This window comes from Podarcis filfolensis (assembly GCF_964270895.1).
Source record: "Podarcis filfolensis genome assembly, chromosome: 9".
Taxonomy (NCBI): Eukaryota; Metazoa; Chordata; class Lepidosauria; order Squamata; family Lacertidae; genus Podarcis; species Podarcis filfolensis.
The window spans coordinates 45,565,924-45,585,763 of NC_139610.1; the positions used below are offsets into that span (position 1 = coordinate 45,565,924).

At 39.7% G+C, this 19,840-nt stretch overlaps 1 protein-coding gene across 8 annotated transcripts in view; it reads right to left on the bottom strand.

The window, feature by feature from the left end:
• The window catches only part of PCDH10 (protocadherin 10), a 54,524-nt gene that overhangs the window by 2,995 nt on the left and 31,689 nt on the right, over nucleotides 1-19,840 (bottom strand). For 2 of the 8 annotated variants that reach the window (XM_083571087.1, XM_083571083.1), the window contains 2 exons: nucleotides 11,592-11,613; nucleotides 8,563-8,638 (listed from right to left, as the gene is read on the bottom strand). The exons of 2 other annotated variants lie outside the window; for them this stretch is intronic. In XM_083571087.1, the coding sequence (XP_083427213.1) occupies nucleotides 8,596-8,638; nucleotides 11,592-11,613 (65 nt within the window). In that variant the 3' untranslated portion in view covers nucleotides 8,563-8,595. The remainder of the gene's footprint in view (nucleotides 1-8,562; nucleotides 8,639-11,591; nucleotides 11,614-19,840) is intronic. 4 more of the 8 variants (XM_083571089.1, XM_083571085.1, XM_083571088.1 and 1 more) reach the window with 2 other exon arrangements.

Consider the following 19,840-nt stretch of genomic DNA (forward strand, 5'->3'; position numbering starts at 1 on the left):
TCTGGTAGCCCTGGTTATAGCTACCTATGTAGAATTGTAACCTAGACTGAAGAACATGGACAATCTATACAATGTATTGTTCCAATCACAATCTATTTCTGTGTGATAGTTCTACTATTTCTAGAGCAGCTTGCCTCATCAATCCATCATATCCAGAGCTGGTAGTGCCAAAATTGCACACCAGAGAGACAAGGGGAGAGTGGCCTGGTTCACACATAATGCTCTTGTTTATCTCAAGATTGCAATATTGTATTCCAGATGCTCTTGTTTCATGCCTTTATAGCTTGATTACCTGTCTGGGATGGGGTGGCCTAACATAGTATGGTGAAGGATGTGTACTGGGTTTGCACAAAACACCAAGAAATAGTTAAAGCAAACTACGGTCTGTATGCTAGCAACAAACCATGGCTTCATACTATGGTTTGTTCACAGTAAAGAAACCCTAGTTAAGTTGCTGGAAAGGGCTTGGACAATCAAACAAACCATAGTTTAAAGAAACAAAGTTTAGCATTATGTGCAAACCAGGCTAGAGAAAGCTTTTACAGTGGTACCTCAGGTTACATACGCTTCAGGTTACACACGCTTCAGGTTACAGACTCCGCTAACCCAGAAATAGTGCTTCAGGTTAAGAACTTTGCTTCAGGATAAGAACAGAAATCAGGCTCCAGCGGCGCGGCAGCAGCAGGAGGCCCCATTAGCTAAAGTGGTGCTTCAGGTTAAGAACAGTTGCAGGTTAAGTACGGACCTCTGGAATGAATTAAGTACTTAACCTGAGGTACCACTGTACAGTGGTATCTCTGGTTACAAACTTAATTCGTTCCAGAGGTCCGTTCTTAAGCCGAAATTGCTCATAATATGAGGTGTGCTTTCGCTAATGGTGCTTCCCACTGCTGGCGCATGACTTCCGCTCGCATCCTGGGGCAAAGTTTGCAACTGGGAGCATCTACTTCCAGGTTAGCAGAGCTCGTAACCCACAAGCGTTCGCAAGGAGGACGGTACATAATACGTGGTTCCACTGTACATCAACCACATTCACCTTGAAGACACTAAAATTTTTTTCAATGAAAACACCAATTCAAGCGATATCAGGTATATGTATAGGAACCTACCCTGGAACTAGGACTGGCTGGCTAAACAATAGCAGCTCTCTAGATTTACGAGTCAAATTTTCCAAGAACTGCTATCTCAGGTACTTGGAGTCACCTGAGATTGATAGTGGGATACTATAACTTCAGAGCCAGTGAGCCACTGTCTCTCCTAAAGCTGCAATTGTTGGTTTAGGAAATGACTGCTGGAATCCTAGTGAAATGGCCAGTAGGATTATAAGGGAATGCAAATGAAACAACTGGACTTGAGGAACAAACTCCACTTGTTGTAGGCTCTGTGGTACTCTATTTTTCAATAAATAATCTGGTAGGCCATGGCAAGGATTCAATAATGCTTTTTGTACATTTTGGATGATGAAGAAGCACACTTTCACTTCAACATAGCATGATAAAAGTAGCACTTTGAAACCAATTTGCTTTCTCCTTTCTCCTATTTGCTAAAGCTAAAGATCCCACAACAATCTTAAACTGGTTTTTCCTTCCCTTTCAACTGAACCATTATCGTAGTCACCAACAGATATATGTATTTTCTGGGACTGACAGAAAACGAAAATATGTTGCACTAATCCCACCATTCAAATCCAGGCATTTACTGTCATGCTGAAAATTGACCTTCTTTTTTGTAGGTGAAAAGGGCCAGCGCATTAGCAGACGGGTATCCAAATCTGCCAGCTATGCTAGCCGTGTATTGTTAGCACCAGACATCAGCTATTTTGACTGTAATTGGGAGCAAAGGTAACAAACAATTTGTAGCAGCATTCAGAAAAGACACCAAATCAAATTCTCATCTGAGTCGTATGCCTGCAGCTAAGATGAGAAAGAAACTTGCTCTCTTGAAGTGTTCTTTTTGAAAATATTACACTTGTGTCAATACACGGTTTGCCATCAAACTATCAAAGGCCACATGGAAGAATCATCATTAACATGTTTTATGGGGTGAAATTTAACCTCCAAGGTTTCAGTGTCTTCAGATTCTAAGGTGTGGGTTAAAAAAAAAAAAGCTTCATTATGAGGGAAGGAAATACAAAGAAATCCCTATAACTGCTTTAATAAAACATTGCTACATGGCAATAAATTAAAACTTTTTTCAGAAATATTGTTGAACACTCTAGTTTGTTTTAAACCTAAATTGCTTTGAACCCTAATTTGTTTCAAACACATTTTGATGTTGTGTTTTAATTGTTGTAACCCACCCTGGGACCTTGGGGTGAAAGGCAGGTAATAAATTGTAATAATAATAATAATAAAATATGATCCTATCAATAATTTTAAAAGAAACTATGGCAAAATTATACAAAACACACTAAAAGGTTGGAATAATATTTAGTCCAAAGAATATGCAGCTTTGGTATCCATTATGTTTATACTTGTTTATTTATTTTACCTATGTCTTTATTTGCATTTTACTTTTATGTAGCCTGTGATTATTTTTTACTGAAGGGCAGTATATAAAATTTACATATATGCATTTATTTATTTTTACTGAAAGGCAGTATAAAAAATAAATATATGCATATTTATATTTATAAAAAATAAGCAACAAATTTACATACATCCTTTCCCCCAAAAGGCTTACAATATATTTTGATGTTATCCTATTGTAAACTAACAATAAACACAATCCAAATAAAAACTAAAATAAACAACGAAAAGCAGGAAACTCTTACACTTATATAGGATGCTTTATCAAGGTTTATCACTTGATAAACTTGACACTTTATGGATTGCAGGTGAAAGAATGAAACTCTTCCACTGAAAAGCAATAGGATGAAGATTCCCTTCCTTCAACATGAGTTTTCTGACTATTTTGGAAGGCATGATTGGATGTAGTGGAGACACCATTAGGCTTTCAAAAAGGAATTGTTTAAACATTTTATATTGAATTTTAAATGAACAAAATACATGATGATACTAACTGCCTAGAATCCAATGAAATCAGTTCTATGAGGACAACCCTATTACCAACAGTCCTCCATCCCACATGGTAGCAAGTTTTGAAAGTAAGAGGAGTTTTAAAAGGAGTTTGCGATCTGGTGTGAGGATCAGTTGCTTGAACAAAGAGAAAAGATCCCACTGAACTTCTTGCAGAACTGTAAACTGCAGTTTGGATTTCAGCACTATGCGGTAAGCTACTAGAATAGGAAAACTGAAAGTAGACTCTGTTCATTATGTATTGGAATACAAAGTATGAAGCGAACTGAGATACTGTTTCCTCTTTAGTGTGGCTTTACTTTACATTTTAAAAAAGAAAGAGAATGACTATTTTCTTGAAGTGTTACTTTTTGCAACATCCTACAGCTAGTGTTGACATCACAGTAGCCAAAGCCATATGGCGAATCTGTTGTTTAGGTTGTTTGTGGGATGGAGGTGTTGGGATCAAAGTAAAATGTGTTTTAATAACCCACAGCTGAATTAATACATGCAAATCATGTATTTGCAGAAACAGGGACATCAATAAATCAAGTTGTCAGTGGATGTTATTGTTGTGTCCAGTTGTAGTCCCCCCCCCCCACCTCATGGAAAGCACTTTGATTCTGGAAAGGCCAGATCTAGAAAGTGATTTTTCCTATTTCCCTCTTTCTCCTCCATCCTACCTCACACTGTGCCAGTTGGTCTCTGGTCTGCAGTCTTTGTAGCAGGGTTTTGGGGGTATGAGTGCAGGGGCCTGAGAAGGGAAATTAGCAAAAAAATTCCTTCCCCCTCCTGAAGAGGAGAGCCAGGGAAGGATGTAACCCATAATGTCTGATCCGAGCAAAATAAAACAGGAGGAGATCCATGATCTCAATTTTTTTTTTTAAAAAAAAACTATTAAAAATACCAATGTAGGAGAAAAAGAATCAGGGCATTGGGAATAGGAGGTGTAAAACCATTCCTCCAGATGTTTGCTTAAAGGTAAATGTAAAGGTACCCCTGACCATTAGGCCCAGTTGCGGAGAACTCTGGGGTTGCGCGTTCATCTCGCTCTATAGGCCGAGGGAGCCGGCGTTTGTCTGCAAACAGCTTCCGGGTCATGTGGCCAGCATGACTAAGCCACTTCTGGCGAACCAGAGCAGTGCACGGAAACGCTGTTTACCTTCCCACTAGAGCGATACCTATTTATCTACTTGCACTCTGACACGCTTTCGAACTGCTAGGTGGGCAGGAGCTGGGACCAAACAATGGGAGCTCACCCTGTCGTGGGGATTCGAACCGCCAACCTTCTGATCAGCAAGCCCTAGGCTCTGTGGTTTAGACCACAGCGCCACCCGCATCCCTCGATGTTTGCTTACTAAAGCTCATATTGTACCCCCTGGAATGACACGTAACAGTTTCCATGTCTTTTCCCTATTGGGGAAATTGGCAGCTTGTAGGGGGCATTATATTGGGAAAACAACACAAGTTCTAAAAGCTGATGTAGCCCTGAACAACGAAGTCTCTTCTGCCATGTCAAAGACTGATAGTAATTATGGCATAAGCATTTAAGGATTACCATTCACCTTGTCTGATGAAGTGGACTCTACTTCATGAAAACTTGTGCTGTAATTATTGTGGCAGTTTTTAAAGTACCACAAGACCCTGTTGTTTATGTTGCAACAGATTAACAGCTATCTCGCTGGAAACTGCACCCCTGAACTGATTTACCACCCTGGCTGCTTTTAAGATTAAAAAAACAACAACCAAGAGGCGCTCACAAATAAATAGCACAGAGGCTTTGATTCAGTCTCTGTACAACTTTCCTTGTGGCCACTTTTATCCTCTTCTAGTCCAGCTGCTGCTGTAAAGCTAAGTCATTGCGAAGGCTCATTCCAAACAAACCACAAGGTGTAACCAAGGTTTGTTTTATGGCTCACCTCTCTTAATTTGTCTTGGGGAGACAAACCATGATCTTGGGTTTGGATGGGATGGTTTAGTTTATGGAAGCACAATGGCAGCAGGACAAGAGGAAGAGCAACACGGTTTGATCTTCTTTCTGGAAGAGTCACTTGTGCTAAGTTATGGTTTTGCTTAGTGTTATGTGCAATCTGGACAACTATTTACTGTTGGGGGAGCCACCTATAAAGCACTGACTAAATCAAGCTTTATATCTATCTATCTATCTAGTCACACAATTTCATTACAGCAGTGTCATGACAATGCTGAATATCCCTTTCCAGGGGGCACTATCAATTAAAAACCAATTTAAACACTCATTAAAGTATGCAGTTATTAAACTAACAGACTGTAGGCCTACTTGATCAGATCCTGGGACAACAATTCCTGAACTCACTTAATCCTCTAGAATTTAACAAAGTTAGCATGTAATCCAAGGGTGGAGACTGTGACTCTACAAATATTGCTGAAGTCACATCATCCCTGAGCACTGGGCATGCAGGCTGGAGCTGATGGCAGCTATAGGTTCTCTATCTCTGTTATAAAACAATGCTTGCGTAGAGTTGAAAGACAGACAATAATCCCAACAAGAACACTCCCTTGACATGATGGGATGAAGATAATGTTAAAATGATCATGTGGACAAACATCAGGGTCAGTATCACTTGAAGAGATGGGGGTGGAGTTAGCATTTTCTATAAAGAAACACACTGAATTGTGAATCACTCAAAACAGCCAGAAAAGGTGTGTAGCCTCAGAATTCTTTGCTTGCTGAGACAAAGGTATCTATTAGGGACAATATTATCCAATTCATGTGGGAACTGCTGTATGGTTCAGAGAATGATTAAAAAGCATCTAGAAACCAGCCTGACCATATAGATGGGGCCTGATTGTTTGGGTCTTTCCAATGAAAATTGGTATCATGGAAGAAGAGAGGGGCTGAAAGTCTCATGTAGTTGAACCCGGCCCACAAGGTTAGTGCATTTAAACATTCTGCCAGTCTGCAAGAGCTGCTCATAAATAAACAGCTCCCCCACAACTGGGAGAATCTCTAAAGATTCAGAAAATCTATGAATCCTGACAGTGTGAAACAGTATCTGATTTATTATGAGAGAGAGAGAGAGAGAGAGAGAGAGAGAGAGAGAAAGAATTTATTATTTAGTTAAAAACCAGCATACTCTGTTTAATACTACAAGTACCAATAGTGATAAAATAAAATAAAACAAAAAGGTAAGTAAGTAAAACTGAAGGCTTAATAATTTAAAAGAGAGATAGGAAGTCTATATATATCCAGTAGGTAAGACTGACTGATTTTATAGGCTGACATGCAAAATTTTGTGACTCATATTGTAATCTCTGGTTTTCCATCTTCTAGAAGTAAACTAGACAATTCCAAATTAGAACTTCTGGACATTCTTCTAAGCAATGTGGCAGTAATCTTTCCACGAGCATCCTGGTAGTAGGGGCAGAGTAAAACGATATGGTCTTAATTACGTGAATGTTCTTAATTACTTATGTGGTCTTAATTAATTACATGAATCACCAGTATATGTATAAATCTGATTAAAGGCAAGTAGAAGCTACACATGTGTTTTCATCTTGCATGTTTTTGCTGTGAACCACCCTGAGATATTCAGATGAAGGGTGGTATACAAATTAAATAAATGAAGCAAATAAAAGTAAATGTAAGATATGGTGGAAATGTTAGTTTCAATTAGTGATGCTGCCAAAAGGTCATAAATGGGGAAAGGGAGTTGGGAATCAGTTCTCCCAGTTTTGGACATCTAATGCCAATAACAAACCAAGCCAATACTCCACTAAGTTTGCACTTAGCTCGTAATGGGCTTGGCTGTCATCATTTAAGCCAATAACTCCTGCCCATTTCTTTCTCTAACCAAGCCAGGGAAGGAATTGCATCTGAGTCTCCATGTTGGCCTTAATGGCTAATGCACCTACAGCCACCAGGAAGCAAGGGAGATGTAATTGCCTCTGTATCTTTAGCAGAAGTGTAATGAATGTACCTGGCCATGTCTGCACACCCATCCTGCAATACTATGCAGGTTTGGTTTGGAAAGGGAAGAGACAAGAGCAAAGGCTGTCTGGGTAGGGGTTAGTGGCAGAGAACTTCCTGGGTCCTGATGGTAATGAAGTCCAAATTAAGGTGTTTTCGTGAAATCCAGATTGAACTAAGTCTGGAGAAGTTGCTAGCTACAACCACATGAAATGTAATACTTAGTGTGTTCCATATATCACTTTGCTTTTCATCAGTTAATGAATGATTACCGTATATATGTAAGCATCTGCGCAAAAATCTTTGAAAAAGAAATATTATTACAAATAGTTTGAGAATGTCAAATCACAATAAAACAATTAACCAGTATTTCCTTACAATTGCAAAAAATAGATGTCAATGGTATGCATTTTGAATATTATCACTATCTCAAAACCAACCAGGTTCCAGGAAACATGATGTTTACCATTCATTTAGTTGCTGCATGTATACATAGGCAACAACTGCTAAATATTGGAGTGTTTTGGCAGTCAGAGCCATACACACGCACAAAAAGCAATTTGGTTTTACTAAACCAATGAGGGATGCGTAGAGGGATTCACACAACAAATGGAGTTGAAGTATGCACATTTAAATCCATTTAGACCAATGGGAATAAACTGGCATTCATCTAAGGATTTTGATTTACCTTTATCATCATAACCATCATAACAAACACCACCACCCCTGCAGATCTTGGGGATTCATGGAGAAGAGATTCTTAGACATAAGCTGTTGTAAGAAAAGTACCTTCTGAGTCTAATCAATATTGATTTTTTTCCTCGAGTAATAACACACTTCTGCTGGGATTTTGTTTTCCTTTTTGCTTGGTCTCTGAGGACTCACTGTTTGCCTGTGGCTTCCATATAAGTAAAAATCCTCTTTGGAATCTTCATTAAACTGCCTAAATTTAACTGCCTAAATTTATCTATATAAAAATATGATGCATGTTCATCTGTTGTAAACTCCTTCACTGCTTCATTAGTTTGGCCATCAATGGGATGATACTGAACAATTATTTATATTAAAAAACAAACAAACACCTGTATTTAAATTCTTCTAGTTTTGGAAATTATGCAGTTCAGAGTACAACGATGCCTCTATCTGACCGTTTCTAAATCACCTCATAAAAAAATAATTATGCCGTTTTTAAAACTCTTAATTCACCATACAACGAAAGCTAGCCAATATCCTGCTGAATTAATTCCTTTCCACAAAATTTAAGAGAGCTTTTTTCCACTCCAAACTTCAAGTGGAAGAATATGACCAGCCTCAAAGGTGGGGTCAGACCTAAATGTCTCACTTTTCAGCAGGCAAAGAAATGTGCCTGCACGAATATCTGTCTGAACCTGTATTATTATCCTTACTTTACAGTTGGGGAAATAGAGTCAGAGAGGTTATGTGGAAAGAAGGATTGCCATGTGGTTAAAGCAGGAGATATGAAGACAATATATCTGAGCTATTTCTGGCTTTGTCTTGAGGTTGGGGGAGGAAATCATCACTAAACCTCTCTGTCCATGATTCCCCCATCTGTAAAATGAGAATAATAATGCTTACCTATCTCACAGAGGATCTGCTGGCCTTAAATCACTATTCTTTTATAATCCACTTTGAGATCCACAAATGGCAAGGCCTAGAGAGGCGGAAAGCATAACGGTTATTACAAGAGTTCACATCAAAAGTAAAGAATTCTAGCTCACACTATATTGAAGCTTTTTACAGTATCCTCATTATGGTTCACCGAAAGAGAATCAAGAGGATAGCTTTCTGTTTATCCCTTGAGTCTGGTGCCTTTTTTTGCTTCATTTCTTATTATTAAATCATTAGCAAAGTTAAATAAAATTGCTACCATATTTGCACAACAAACTAGGTCCTGTAATATGTGTCTAGGGGGACAAGGGATTAACAATCAGTTACACAGAAGAAGCAGGAGGAGAAAAGGCTTTTAAAATCTGTTCAGGGGTTTTCTACCTTAACACATTTATTCCAAGAAGAGTTCAGATATTTTAAAGGCACAAATCACAGTATGGTATATAAAGCAGTTTCTATCCCAAAAGGTGATGGATTTTAAGAGCTACACAGAGAGGCCAGGATATAATATAATACAGCAACCACCAAAAAACATAGCAAATGTATTTATAACAATGTGTGCATTTATTTCTATGCATGTGAGAGTCTGTAAAAGGGCAATGACAATATGGATAGGAGAAAACTAATGAATCCCATTATCAACAGGGAAATGGGGAACCCTACTTTTTATTTAAATGCTTGTATATCGTGATCTGCCAAATTAAAGCTCCATCCCTAGGTACTTACTGGATGTAAGCTTCATTGAACATAGTAGCTGTTCAGATGTTCGGCCATGGCTCCATAAACCACGGTTTATGATGCATGACCACATGCCATGGCAGTATATTCCTCACTTTCTTTGATACAGAAATCCTGGCTTGCTTTGGACCAGAGTCACCCATTGCATCTGAATCAGGAAACTCTCATTTAATGTTGTTAAACAAATCAGAATAAGAAACCAAGATCTGATCTTCAGCAGGTCCTGCATGCAGCTTGTTCACAACCTCTGGTCCAGAGCTGTGATGCTTCACAAATAGACATTTAAATGTCTGGAAAAATAGCCATAGAGATTATTTGATGGAAATTGGCAGGAGAAAAATGCAGCCCTGCTTATGGTAAATGGCAGCTTGTGGCTGTCCTCATCTCAGTAAGTTAGATCAGGGAAAGGCAGAAGATTCTTCCTGCCTTTGTAGAGTTTTCATACAGCCCATGTTCTAAGCACAGCATGTACAAAAATCAGCTGCTGCAGCTCAAGGGAGTCTATGACTCACAATTAAGTATTTATTCCTGTTCAGATCTGACAGTGCAGTGATGGAGTATTTGGGTCATCCTTTGGGGGCTCCTGGCTGATACTAGCAGGAAAGAACATTGCAACCATCTCTTCCAAACACTGAAGCAGACAACTTGCTACTTGTGTGGAGCCAGCAGCCGACAAGCAGCAGAGAAAGGCTGCTTCAAACCATATTTAAGATCAAATAAAGAGCACATTTCTTTTTTTGAAAATGTTGAAAATGTACAATGGTAAAAGGAAAAGTTAAGCTCCTTTGTACATTCAGGAGTCCCAGGAGACTTGTACCCAAGCTAGGGAGAAGCATATTCAATTGTGAATCCAGGGGAAGGACTTTTGAAGAAATCTCAGTATATTGAAACCCCAAGGATTTTGCAACAAATGGCAAAAGCCCTGTATCCCATAGCCAATGTCCATTTAAAGTGGGGTCATAATATCCTCTGAGAAGGCAGATCTGCTGGTCTATTTCTGCTCTCCACACCCTGGCATTTTCCTTATATGGCAAACTTGGGGAGTAACATTTCATTTTTGGCAGACACGCTGTCTATAGTGTAGTTTTTTAACATCTGAGCTTTTAAAGCATCACACAGCATTATGGAGGCCCCCACTTCAGTTCATGGCACCTAGGAGAGATCTTGCTTCAGTTCAAATAAGTCCCAGAACTGTCTTAAATAGCCCACTTTGGTTCAGGATTTGTCAGAATCCAATGCACTTCAGATCCCATCCCAAAACAGATCAGGGCAAAAATAGGGAGTAAGTGATGTAACTTGGAAGACGTAACCTCTACTTCACAAAACACTAGAAGCAGCAGCCATTCCACAAACTCACTCTTCATTACTCTTCAAAAGCAGCACAAAGGAAAGCAGTCCAGCCATTTTAAAAGCATTCTGTAGCCAGACACAACAAGACAAGACAAGACCACCCTTTAAGAGAGCATGCAAAAATGTGGAAATATTTATAACAATAGAGGAATTTTGTCAGCTAAAGGAGCACAGTTCCAAATGTTAAAAAAAAAGACATTTTGCTATCATGTGTTAGGAACACCAGAAGCTGCCTTACAGCGAGGCAGACCATTGGTTCATTTAGTTCAATATTGTCTACACTGACCGGCAGTGACTCTAGGATTTCAGGCAAGAGTCACTCCCAGTTGTACCTGGAGACTGAACCTAGGAAGCATGTTCTATCACTGAGCTATTGACCTACATGATGCAAGCGGACAGCCATATTTTCTTGAATGCCAGTGGTGGTCTCTATAGAATAGATTTCTGGGACAACTGATTTCTATTTTTTAAAAAAAGATTCAGGAGCTGATGTCACAGTTATTTCAAAAAAGACATACAAAGGATCTCCTGAGATCTGCATATGGCAGGGATTGTTTTATAGAGACAAGAGAATATTCTAAATTGTCTTGAATGCTTTAACGTACAAACAAACTGCATAGAAGAGCAGCTTGTGTATACTATGTAAGTGATATGAAGTCAAAACCTGGATAATCTCCTCAAATGTGGAGCAACGGCAGAATGGGACTGCGCAAAACAGTGGGATAAATTTAAGGAGGGTTTGGACACCCTGGTCTAATAAAAAGAAATCCTATGGAAGTTTTAAGACCTGACACCAAACCATACAGCATGCAAACAGCCTGCAGAACACCCATTCCCTTACTCCACAAGGTGGAAATGGACCTGGAAAGGATGGAGGAACATGGCATAATTAAGGAAATCAAGCCTACCTTGTGGTGTGCACCAAAGTTCCTAGTCATCGGGGGAGAGGTAGAAAAAAGAAGAAGATCTGTATTGATCTTTAAAAGCTGAATGAAGACGCACTCTAATAAAAAAATATGTACTTCCAACACTAGTATCTTTCCCAAAAGTGACAGGAATAAAAATATTTGTCAATTTGGATACCTCAAGTGATTTCTGGCAAATACCTTTGACAAACCAGAGTGCTAAATTGATTACATTCATCACACTCTTTGTGAAGGCTTGCCATTTGGAACAACAAACGCTTCCAATAAATTTTCAAAGAAAGGTGGCAAAACTCCTTAAGAGATTTAAAAGGAGCAATTGCCCCATGGATGGGATCCTAATACATGGCACATCAATGGAAGACTATGACAAAATCCTGGCAATTGTTTAGAATTAGATGCATGAATCCTAGCTAGGAGAAACACGTTATTTTGCAAGATGAAAGAAGAGTCTATACAGAAGCTATGCTTACAGGTACCATATAGGGTAGGCTAGTTTTGAACATCTATCCTTTTAAGAGATTTCTGCCACCATCTCTTCTCTGCATAGATTCAGCAGACAGAACCCCTGGATGGTCAAAAGAGGTGAAAAGGAATAGGGGGATCATATTCCATCTTTGAGATGTTTAGCTTGAGTGGCAAACAGGTGGGCTCAACCAATTAGATGAGCACCATGTGGCCAGAAAGGAACTCTTGGCACCTTGTGGGGAGCTAGCAAATGAGGTCAAAAAGGTGTTAATTAAAAGGAGATTGCTCAGGCTATTCTCTGGTACTCTGGCATATCAAAGGAGCTCTCATATCAAAGGAGGTCATTTATTTGAAAGTGTCAAGAAATACATGCATCTACAACAGCACTGACTCATAAAACCTTTCTAGGAATGGAAAGCTCATTAGGCCATTATTCGCAAGCCATCTCAACAGAGGACTAGCCACCAAGCTATTACTGAAATTTGTAGCATCCCAGTTTTTGAACCAGATCAGGAAATCTAAAGGAAACAACCTCCAAGTATCTTCCAGGATTTATTCAAACAAATACTTTCAACACCATTTGGTGGAGAAGCAGGATGTACATTTAAGAAACAAATAAATAAAGTCATGAAGTCTCAAAACACAAGTAGACACTTAAAAAGTCATTCTGCGCCAATCAAACACCAGTTCTTTTTTCCATCTAGCTGTTAACAGTGCTACTCAGCAGCACAGCACTATGAAATCTACTACTAAATCTGTGTCTATTGCTTCCTTGCAGTTTAGTAAACAGTCTGTCCTAAACAGACTCACTTAGTTTCCTAGTACAATTTGGACTGGAAAATACCCAATGCCTAATTTTGGGACTACAGATGATCGCTCTTAGCTACAGCAATAAGGCCAGACTGTAAGCAAAACCTAACCTTACATTTCACTACCTGAGAACAGCAAAGTACCCAAGCCAGCTAAGTTAGTTTGGCAGTTGAGACAGCAAACACCATAAACTCCCAAGGCATGGTGCACCTTGCCTGAGGTTAACACCTTCCTGAAGCTAAGCAGGTCTGGGTCTGGTCAGTGCCTGGGTGGGTGACCTCCTGGGAGCAACATGTACACCACCTTGGGTTCTATGAAGAAAGGATCCATAAATGGAAAAACAAATATAAATGTATTAAAGTGAAATATTAAAATAATGAAACAATATAATAATCAATCAGTAACAAATTGCTGTGTTTCATGTCACACAAAATCAACTGCCTGAGATAGTAGCCTCACTATGGTAACTTTCACACCATCAGAACCTCTCCATTATCTAACTAGGGTTCCCAGGGTTCCTTGGGGAAATCCGTGACTGTTAAAATGGTACAAGAGTGATTTAAACGTATGGTGTGGATGTGACCTTTGCCTAAAGGTAGTGCTGCCTCTGTCTGTTGATACCATTTCCATCCAAACAGAAACCTCAGCATTAGTCATTATGTGCTTTACAACTAAAGCACCAAGCAATCAATGGCCCAGTACATTACTGTTTCCCAGCATGATGTCCTCTGCTATTGGGTACCTGCTTTCCAAATAGATTTTAAAATCAGCTACCCCCAACATTGCAGACAAACAGATTCCCATTAGTGTTGTGACATGGGAATGGAAAATAAAATAATACTAGCTACTTATTTCTCTCAGGACAGTAAAGCACACCGTGACAAAGGGCGAGATACCTGTAAGACAGCGATGCTGAGCCTCACTTGTCTCCAAAATTAAAAATGAATGACCAGAATCCAAAGACCTCTCCAGGTTTTCACAGGCAGAGAAGCTGTTTCCCTTTTGAACACCACTCGATGAAATGATATGGCTCAAGGCACATCAAAACATCTCTTCCGATTTTTTGTAAATATACATTAGGTGTATTACTTTAGGGCATGCCAAGATGAACATTAAGAACTGCATGAGTGGCATCTACTCTTCAGCTTGTTTGTGTACTGGAGTAACTTTCTCGATGGCCCAGATCCTCTACCCAGGGGGTGGGGGCCTGCAGTGGAGAATGAAAGGAAGTAGGATGCTATCAACGTGGATGGTTGCAAAAGAGGGTTAGACTAATTCAAGGAGGACAAAGCTATCAATGGATCCTAGCCATAATGGCTACGCTCTACCTCCACTGGCAGAGGCAGCATGCCTCTGAATATCAGCTGCTGGGAATTACAGGTGGGCAGAGAACTGCTGTGCTCATGTCCAGCTTATAGGCTTCCCACAGACATTTAGAACAGGGTGCTTGACAAGGTGGGCCACTGGCCTCATTCAGCAGATTTGTCTTAGCTTCTTGTGTTCTTGTCATTGCAGGCTATGGATGACTGCTGAGCACTTGAAAAATTATGTATTCTCTTTAAGACTACTTTCCCAAAATAAAAACAGATATGCTGACAACTGGTGATGCTGGAATACGTATACAATGTTGGTCCTTATAGCAACATTATTGAGTGTTTGAAAAGCAGCTAAACGTAGCAGTGAAGAGCTATTTGAAGCCTTTTCTTACAGTGACCCCTATGTGCACTGTCACAATGCTAGTTATTTAACAATACATTTCTTGCTACAGTTTAAACGAAGAGCAGGAAGGAATTTCCTCTTTTGGGCTCATGCTCTGAAGACAAGGGTGAAGTTAAAAATAGGCATGTTGCCACACTTTGCAGAATTGGTTTTATATGTTTTCTGGGGAGCCCTGAAACACACACAAGCACAAAGCAAATTAGCAGAAAAATGAAGCATGATGAGGAAAGGAACGAGAAAGGCATCAAGGATGGCTGCATGATGTCAAACACCACAATATCAGAGCTGACTATATGCATACACGCTAACCATGAGATCCGTTGTTGTGCTGCAGTTATAGTGTAAGACTTAAGACTGGAGAGACATAAGTTCAAATTCTTGGTTCACTGAATTACTGGCAGCATAGAGAAATACTAGATAGGGAAGGCAAAGAAGAGCCTTTAGAAATATGCAATAGGAAAACCTTTCAGGCTGTGATCCTGGATGAACTGAAATATTAAATACCGAAGAAAATTCTTAGTTTTCATCTGGTAAGGCATGAATTGTATGCGTACTGAAGAAGAAGCTATGATACACTTCAGTTTAAATGTATTCATAAATGCTAATGCATACTGGAATGTGAACTCTCCTCCGCCTCTCCCCCCATCTACCCACATATATTGAGGTGCACTGTAGATGTGGATAGATGTGCACTGTTTCATAAAATGTATTAATAAATCAATAATGCACGTGAGTTTTTAGGTAACTAGCCCTAGGAAGCATAAACACACACTTCATATACGGTTCTGTGGGCATGCTGGAATTAGTATATTAACACTTTTCAATGCCTTCCACATTTCGTTTCTTCTTGTTAAAATGGATGTGAAGTATAAGCTGTTAAGGTAAAGTGCCATGTCTTAAAATATACTCCAAATATGGCTTCTGTTGCCTCAACATTCTAACAAAAAGTAATTTTGAGCAGTTCTGCAGCTCTGGATTTTAATATTAATTTGTTTTTTTAACTAGCTTCCAATCTGTTGTGTTTTTTTTAAGCGGCTCGTACTTGATTGTTCTATTGTTTTCACTGTGGTTCTGACATTACATGGTATTTAACGTTGATTTTTCACCCCATTATATTGATTTGTACTGTCTTCTCATTATATCGATTAGTACCACAGAAGGAATGACCGTTGGGAGGAGCACAGAGAGAAGAAACGACATTTGCACCTTTAGTAGCAAACCTGGATGCCTTCCTCTGCCCCACCTGTACTAAAAAACATGTCTCTCCCAATCAGTCTCTACAGCCACAGCAGGCACTGTAACTCCCCAATAGTTTGACTTTTTCATTGTCTCCTGTGAAAGATGGATGCCAACAACTGTGTACTTTGTTATTAGCTGCTTGGGGAATTTTTTATGTCTCTGCATATAACATTTTGTAAGGCCATTTTAAATGTGCATTAGTGAGATTATTTCTTTCATCAAAAGCTCTGGTTTTGTTTATTTGTTTTGAAAAAAACAACTTTGAGAATTAATATTCTGCAGTTCAGTGGTGAAACACATGCTTTTGTAAGCAAAAGGTAACAGATCTCCTGACATCTCTAGTAGAGCTGGAAAAGACTCCTGTTTGAAAGCCACTGTCAGTACTGAGATAGTTGGTCCAAGGTAGCATCATATGTTCCTCTGAACATGTGAGCTATCCATATAACCAATACTCCTTGCCATCACCTATACTCAAGTTTTCTAGCATTCAAGGCACCTACATGGCTCTGTCTGTTATACATCATTGGCATAGCATAAGATGCAAACAAAGCATTTGATAAATGTACAGAATGCAGCTATGTATTTTTTTCTTATTTAATTATAGGTAGTGGGGACTGAGCAATGACAAACCTAGATAGCATCTTAAAAAGCAGAGACATCACCTTGCCGACAAAGGTCCGCATAGTTAAAGCTATGGTTTTCCCAGTACTGATGTATGGAAGTGAGAACTGGACCATAAAGAAGGCTGATCGCCGAAGAATTGATGCTTGTGATTTATGGTGCTGGAGGAGACTCTTGAGAGTCCCATGGACTGCAAGAAGATCTAACCTATCCATTCTGAAGGAAATCAGCCCTTAGTGTTCACTGGAAGGACAGATCCTGAAGATGAAGCTCCAATACCTCATGAGAAGAGAAGACTCCCTGGAAAAGACCCAGGTGTTGGGAAAGATTGAGGGCACAAGGAGAAGGGGACGACAGAGGACGAGATGGTTGGACAGTGTTCTTGAAGCTACCAACATGAGTCTGACCAAACTGCGGGAGGCAGAGGAAGACAGAAGTGCCTGGCGTGCTCTGGTCCATGGGGTCACAAAGAGTCGGACACGACTAAACGACAACAACGACTAAACAACAACAACAACAAGTGGGGACTGAGATACTTACTGAAAAGGCTGCATATGGGAAGGGAGGATACTGCATCCTTCCTCTGCGTTATTGGAGTTAAACTCTTTACCCACCTAAACAGTTAGGAGTCTTAAAAGAAAAGGACCCCACTGACACAAAGGGGAGCATTGTTCTTAAGGCTCCTAGCTACGTGTAGGGGGTGGAGGTTCACTCTAATCATGCTGAGGTGATGAGATATAAGCCGTACCTCCCTAGGAGCTGCCTTCCCCATAAAGGTTGACCCACCATGTCTGTAATTAAGTAAGAAAAAAACCAGGTGCTTAGAAGCAGCATGCTACATGTCTAGCAAACATCTAGTTTGTCACGTGGCTTCCAGAGTAGCTGAGAATAAAGTCCAAGAGTCACATATGAAACTTTAAAGTAAGCTGGCAATGCTCACCCTGACATGTACAATTATTTATAAGCTGTGTAAAAATCAAATGAGAGCTGTGAGCATCAGCTTTCTGGGTTGTGCAATAAAACAATGGTTGAAGTAATTGCTGTTTTCTCCCCCTTTGCAACAAACATCCTTGCTTTCATCTATATAAATATATAAATACAACAGATCATTTCATCTCTATTCAGTGTACCAGTGGTTTTGTCCATACTCAAGAGGTCAAAAAATAGGGGAAAAAAGCACATCCAAAAGCTATCTTGCCCTCAGCAGGAATAAAACCCTGTCCTTCATCTTGCTGCATGTAAGTGCATGTGTAATATTGCTGCCCAAATCAACTCAAATCCATTTTGGTGACACTGATACAAACATAAGCAGGGCTGCAAAAGGCACTGATGGACATAGCACTAACCATTCAGAGCTTTTTATCCATCAAAATGACTTTGATGCTGATGCTGTTACCTCCACCATCAAAATGGGGCAGATGGCTCATCTAAATGCAAATAGGTCACTTTTTCTGTCAGAGCATATTTGTGGATACTGGACCAGCAATCAAGTGAATTTGCTAAAAAGGGTTATGAACCAAATTCTGCAGACAGACAGACAGACTGTTTCGTCAATTCCAGCACAGAATACGTCCTAGCAGTCTAGATGAGTCTGGTAGTCTACGTTATTCATTCAGGCAATCTAGTAGAATTCTGATAAGAGGACAAAAAGTCCTCTTTATGTTAGCCTTTTTGTAAGAACTACATGCTGGGGCTAAAATCTAATCTACACTTACCTGCAACTAAGCATCACCGAACTTGCTACTGAGTTAATATTCATTGGTCTATGCTGTTCATATGCATTCACTTCAAACACTTAATACCACTGATTTCCCTTAGGAGAGCTCTTGACAATTAAGCAAGCATTTAATGTTTAGAATATCATTTTGCGTGTGTGTGTCTGTGTGTGAATACACACACACAGTCATACCTCTGGTTGCGTTCGCTTCATGTTGTGGATTTTCGGGTTGCGAACGCAGCAAACCCGGAAGTGTATACTTCTGGGTTTCGCCCCGCAAGCACGCGCAGAAGCAATCTGTGCACTTCGCACATGCACAGAAGTGCTCTATTCCGCTTTGTGCATGCGCAGTAGCGACACTCTACTTACGGAGTTTTTGGGGTGCAAATGGCACCCCAAAATGGATCGCATTCGTAAGTAGAGGTACAACTGTATGTATATATGTGTGCATATATATATATATATATATATATATATATATATATGAGAGACAAATCTGATCCTCATATTCCAGATGCAGCATAAAATGTTAGGGTTTTTGTGGTCAGTAATGTGAAGTAATGTACTTCAACCTGTTCCTAAATTTTCAACACCCGGGGGATGGAAAAAGTTGTGTAAAGAAATACATAAACAATTATCCTGACCATGCTACACATTCCATAAAGTACACCACAAACTCAACAGTATATCGCAAATAATTACTGCACACTGATATATTACTGTACATTTGTATTTGAAATGTAACCTCTGATGTTGATTATCTTGCGACAGCTATCCCATGCTTTCAGAGGCTTTAACTGATTATTCAGTGCTTCTGTTGTGGTGACTTCTTTAAGCACATATTAGCACATATTCAAGATCTCTCTAACTAGCGGCAACGTTTAACTAATTGCCAAGCTTGCATATAACTGCTCAAAATACCTGCTAAAAGAAAAGCTTAAAGAAACTTTCTAGAAGTGAGATAAATGTGACTGCAATTAACTTGGAGTGCAATCTTATGAATATCTATTCAGACTTAAGTCTCACTAACTTTGATGGGGCTTACTCTCAGATAGGTGGGTATAGGATTGAAATCAAAATGTATTAGCATAGCTTTTCTACATCTTCATGTAGCATCATCCCTATCCTTCTCCTAAATGCAGATCTTCCACTCTATTCCCCCAATGTAAACAACACAGGTTATATGCAACCAACCTGCACAACCTTCACCACATCCTCCTCATGTTCCCAGATCCTATAATCCCATGTCCTACCATCTCAGCAGTCTGTCCAGCAGGGATGATGCATCTCATTTTTCTGCCTGGGATAAAACAAGAACGTGCTGCTGTACCACTTCCGCAGCCTCCCTTACCTGGATTGCAATGCCTGTGAAACAGTGATGACAATGATGTATTCTTACAAAATTTTGTGAGACCTTGTGCGAGTTCTCATGAAATTTCTGCCACCCAAGGCAGCTGCTTCACATTGACTCATGGGCAGACCAGCCCTGCTGTCCAGATTTCAAGCCAACATGCCTGCATGACACTTTCCCTTCTGGGCCCTTGAGATTTTTCACTTCAGTCTACCTTCTCTCACTGAAGATGCCAAAGGACATACTACTACAGTTCTGCCCCTTGGAATTATCAGTCCATCACATATTGGGGAGGGGACACAAGCCCTC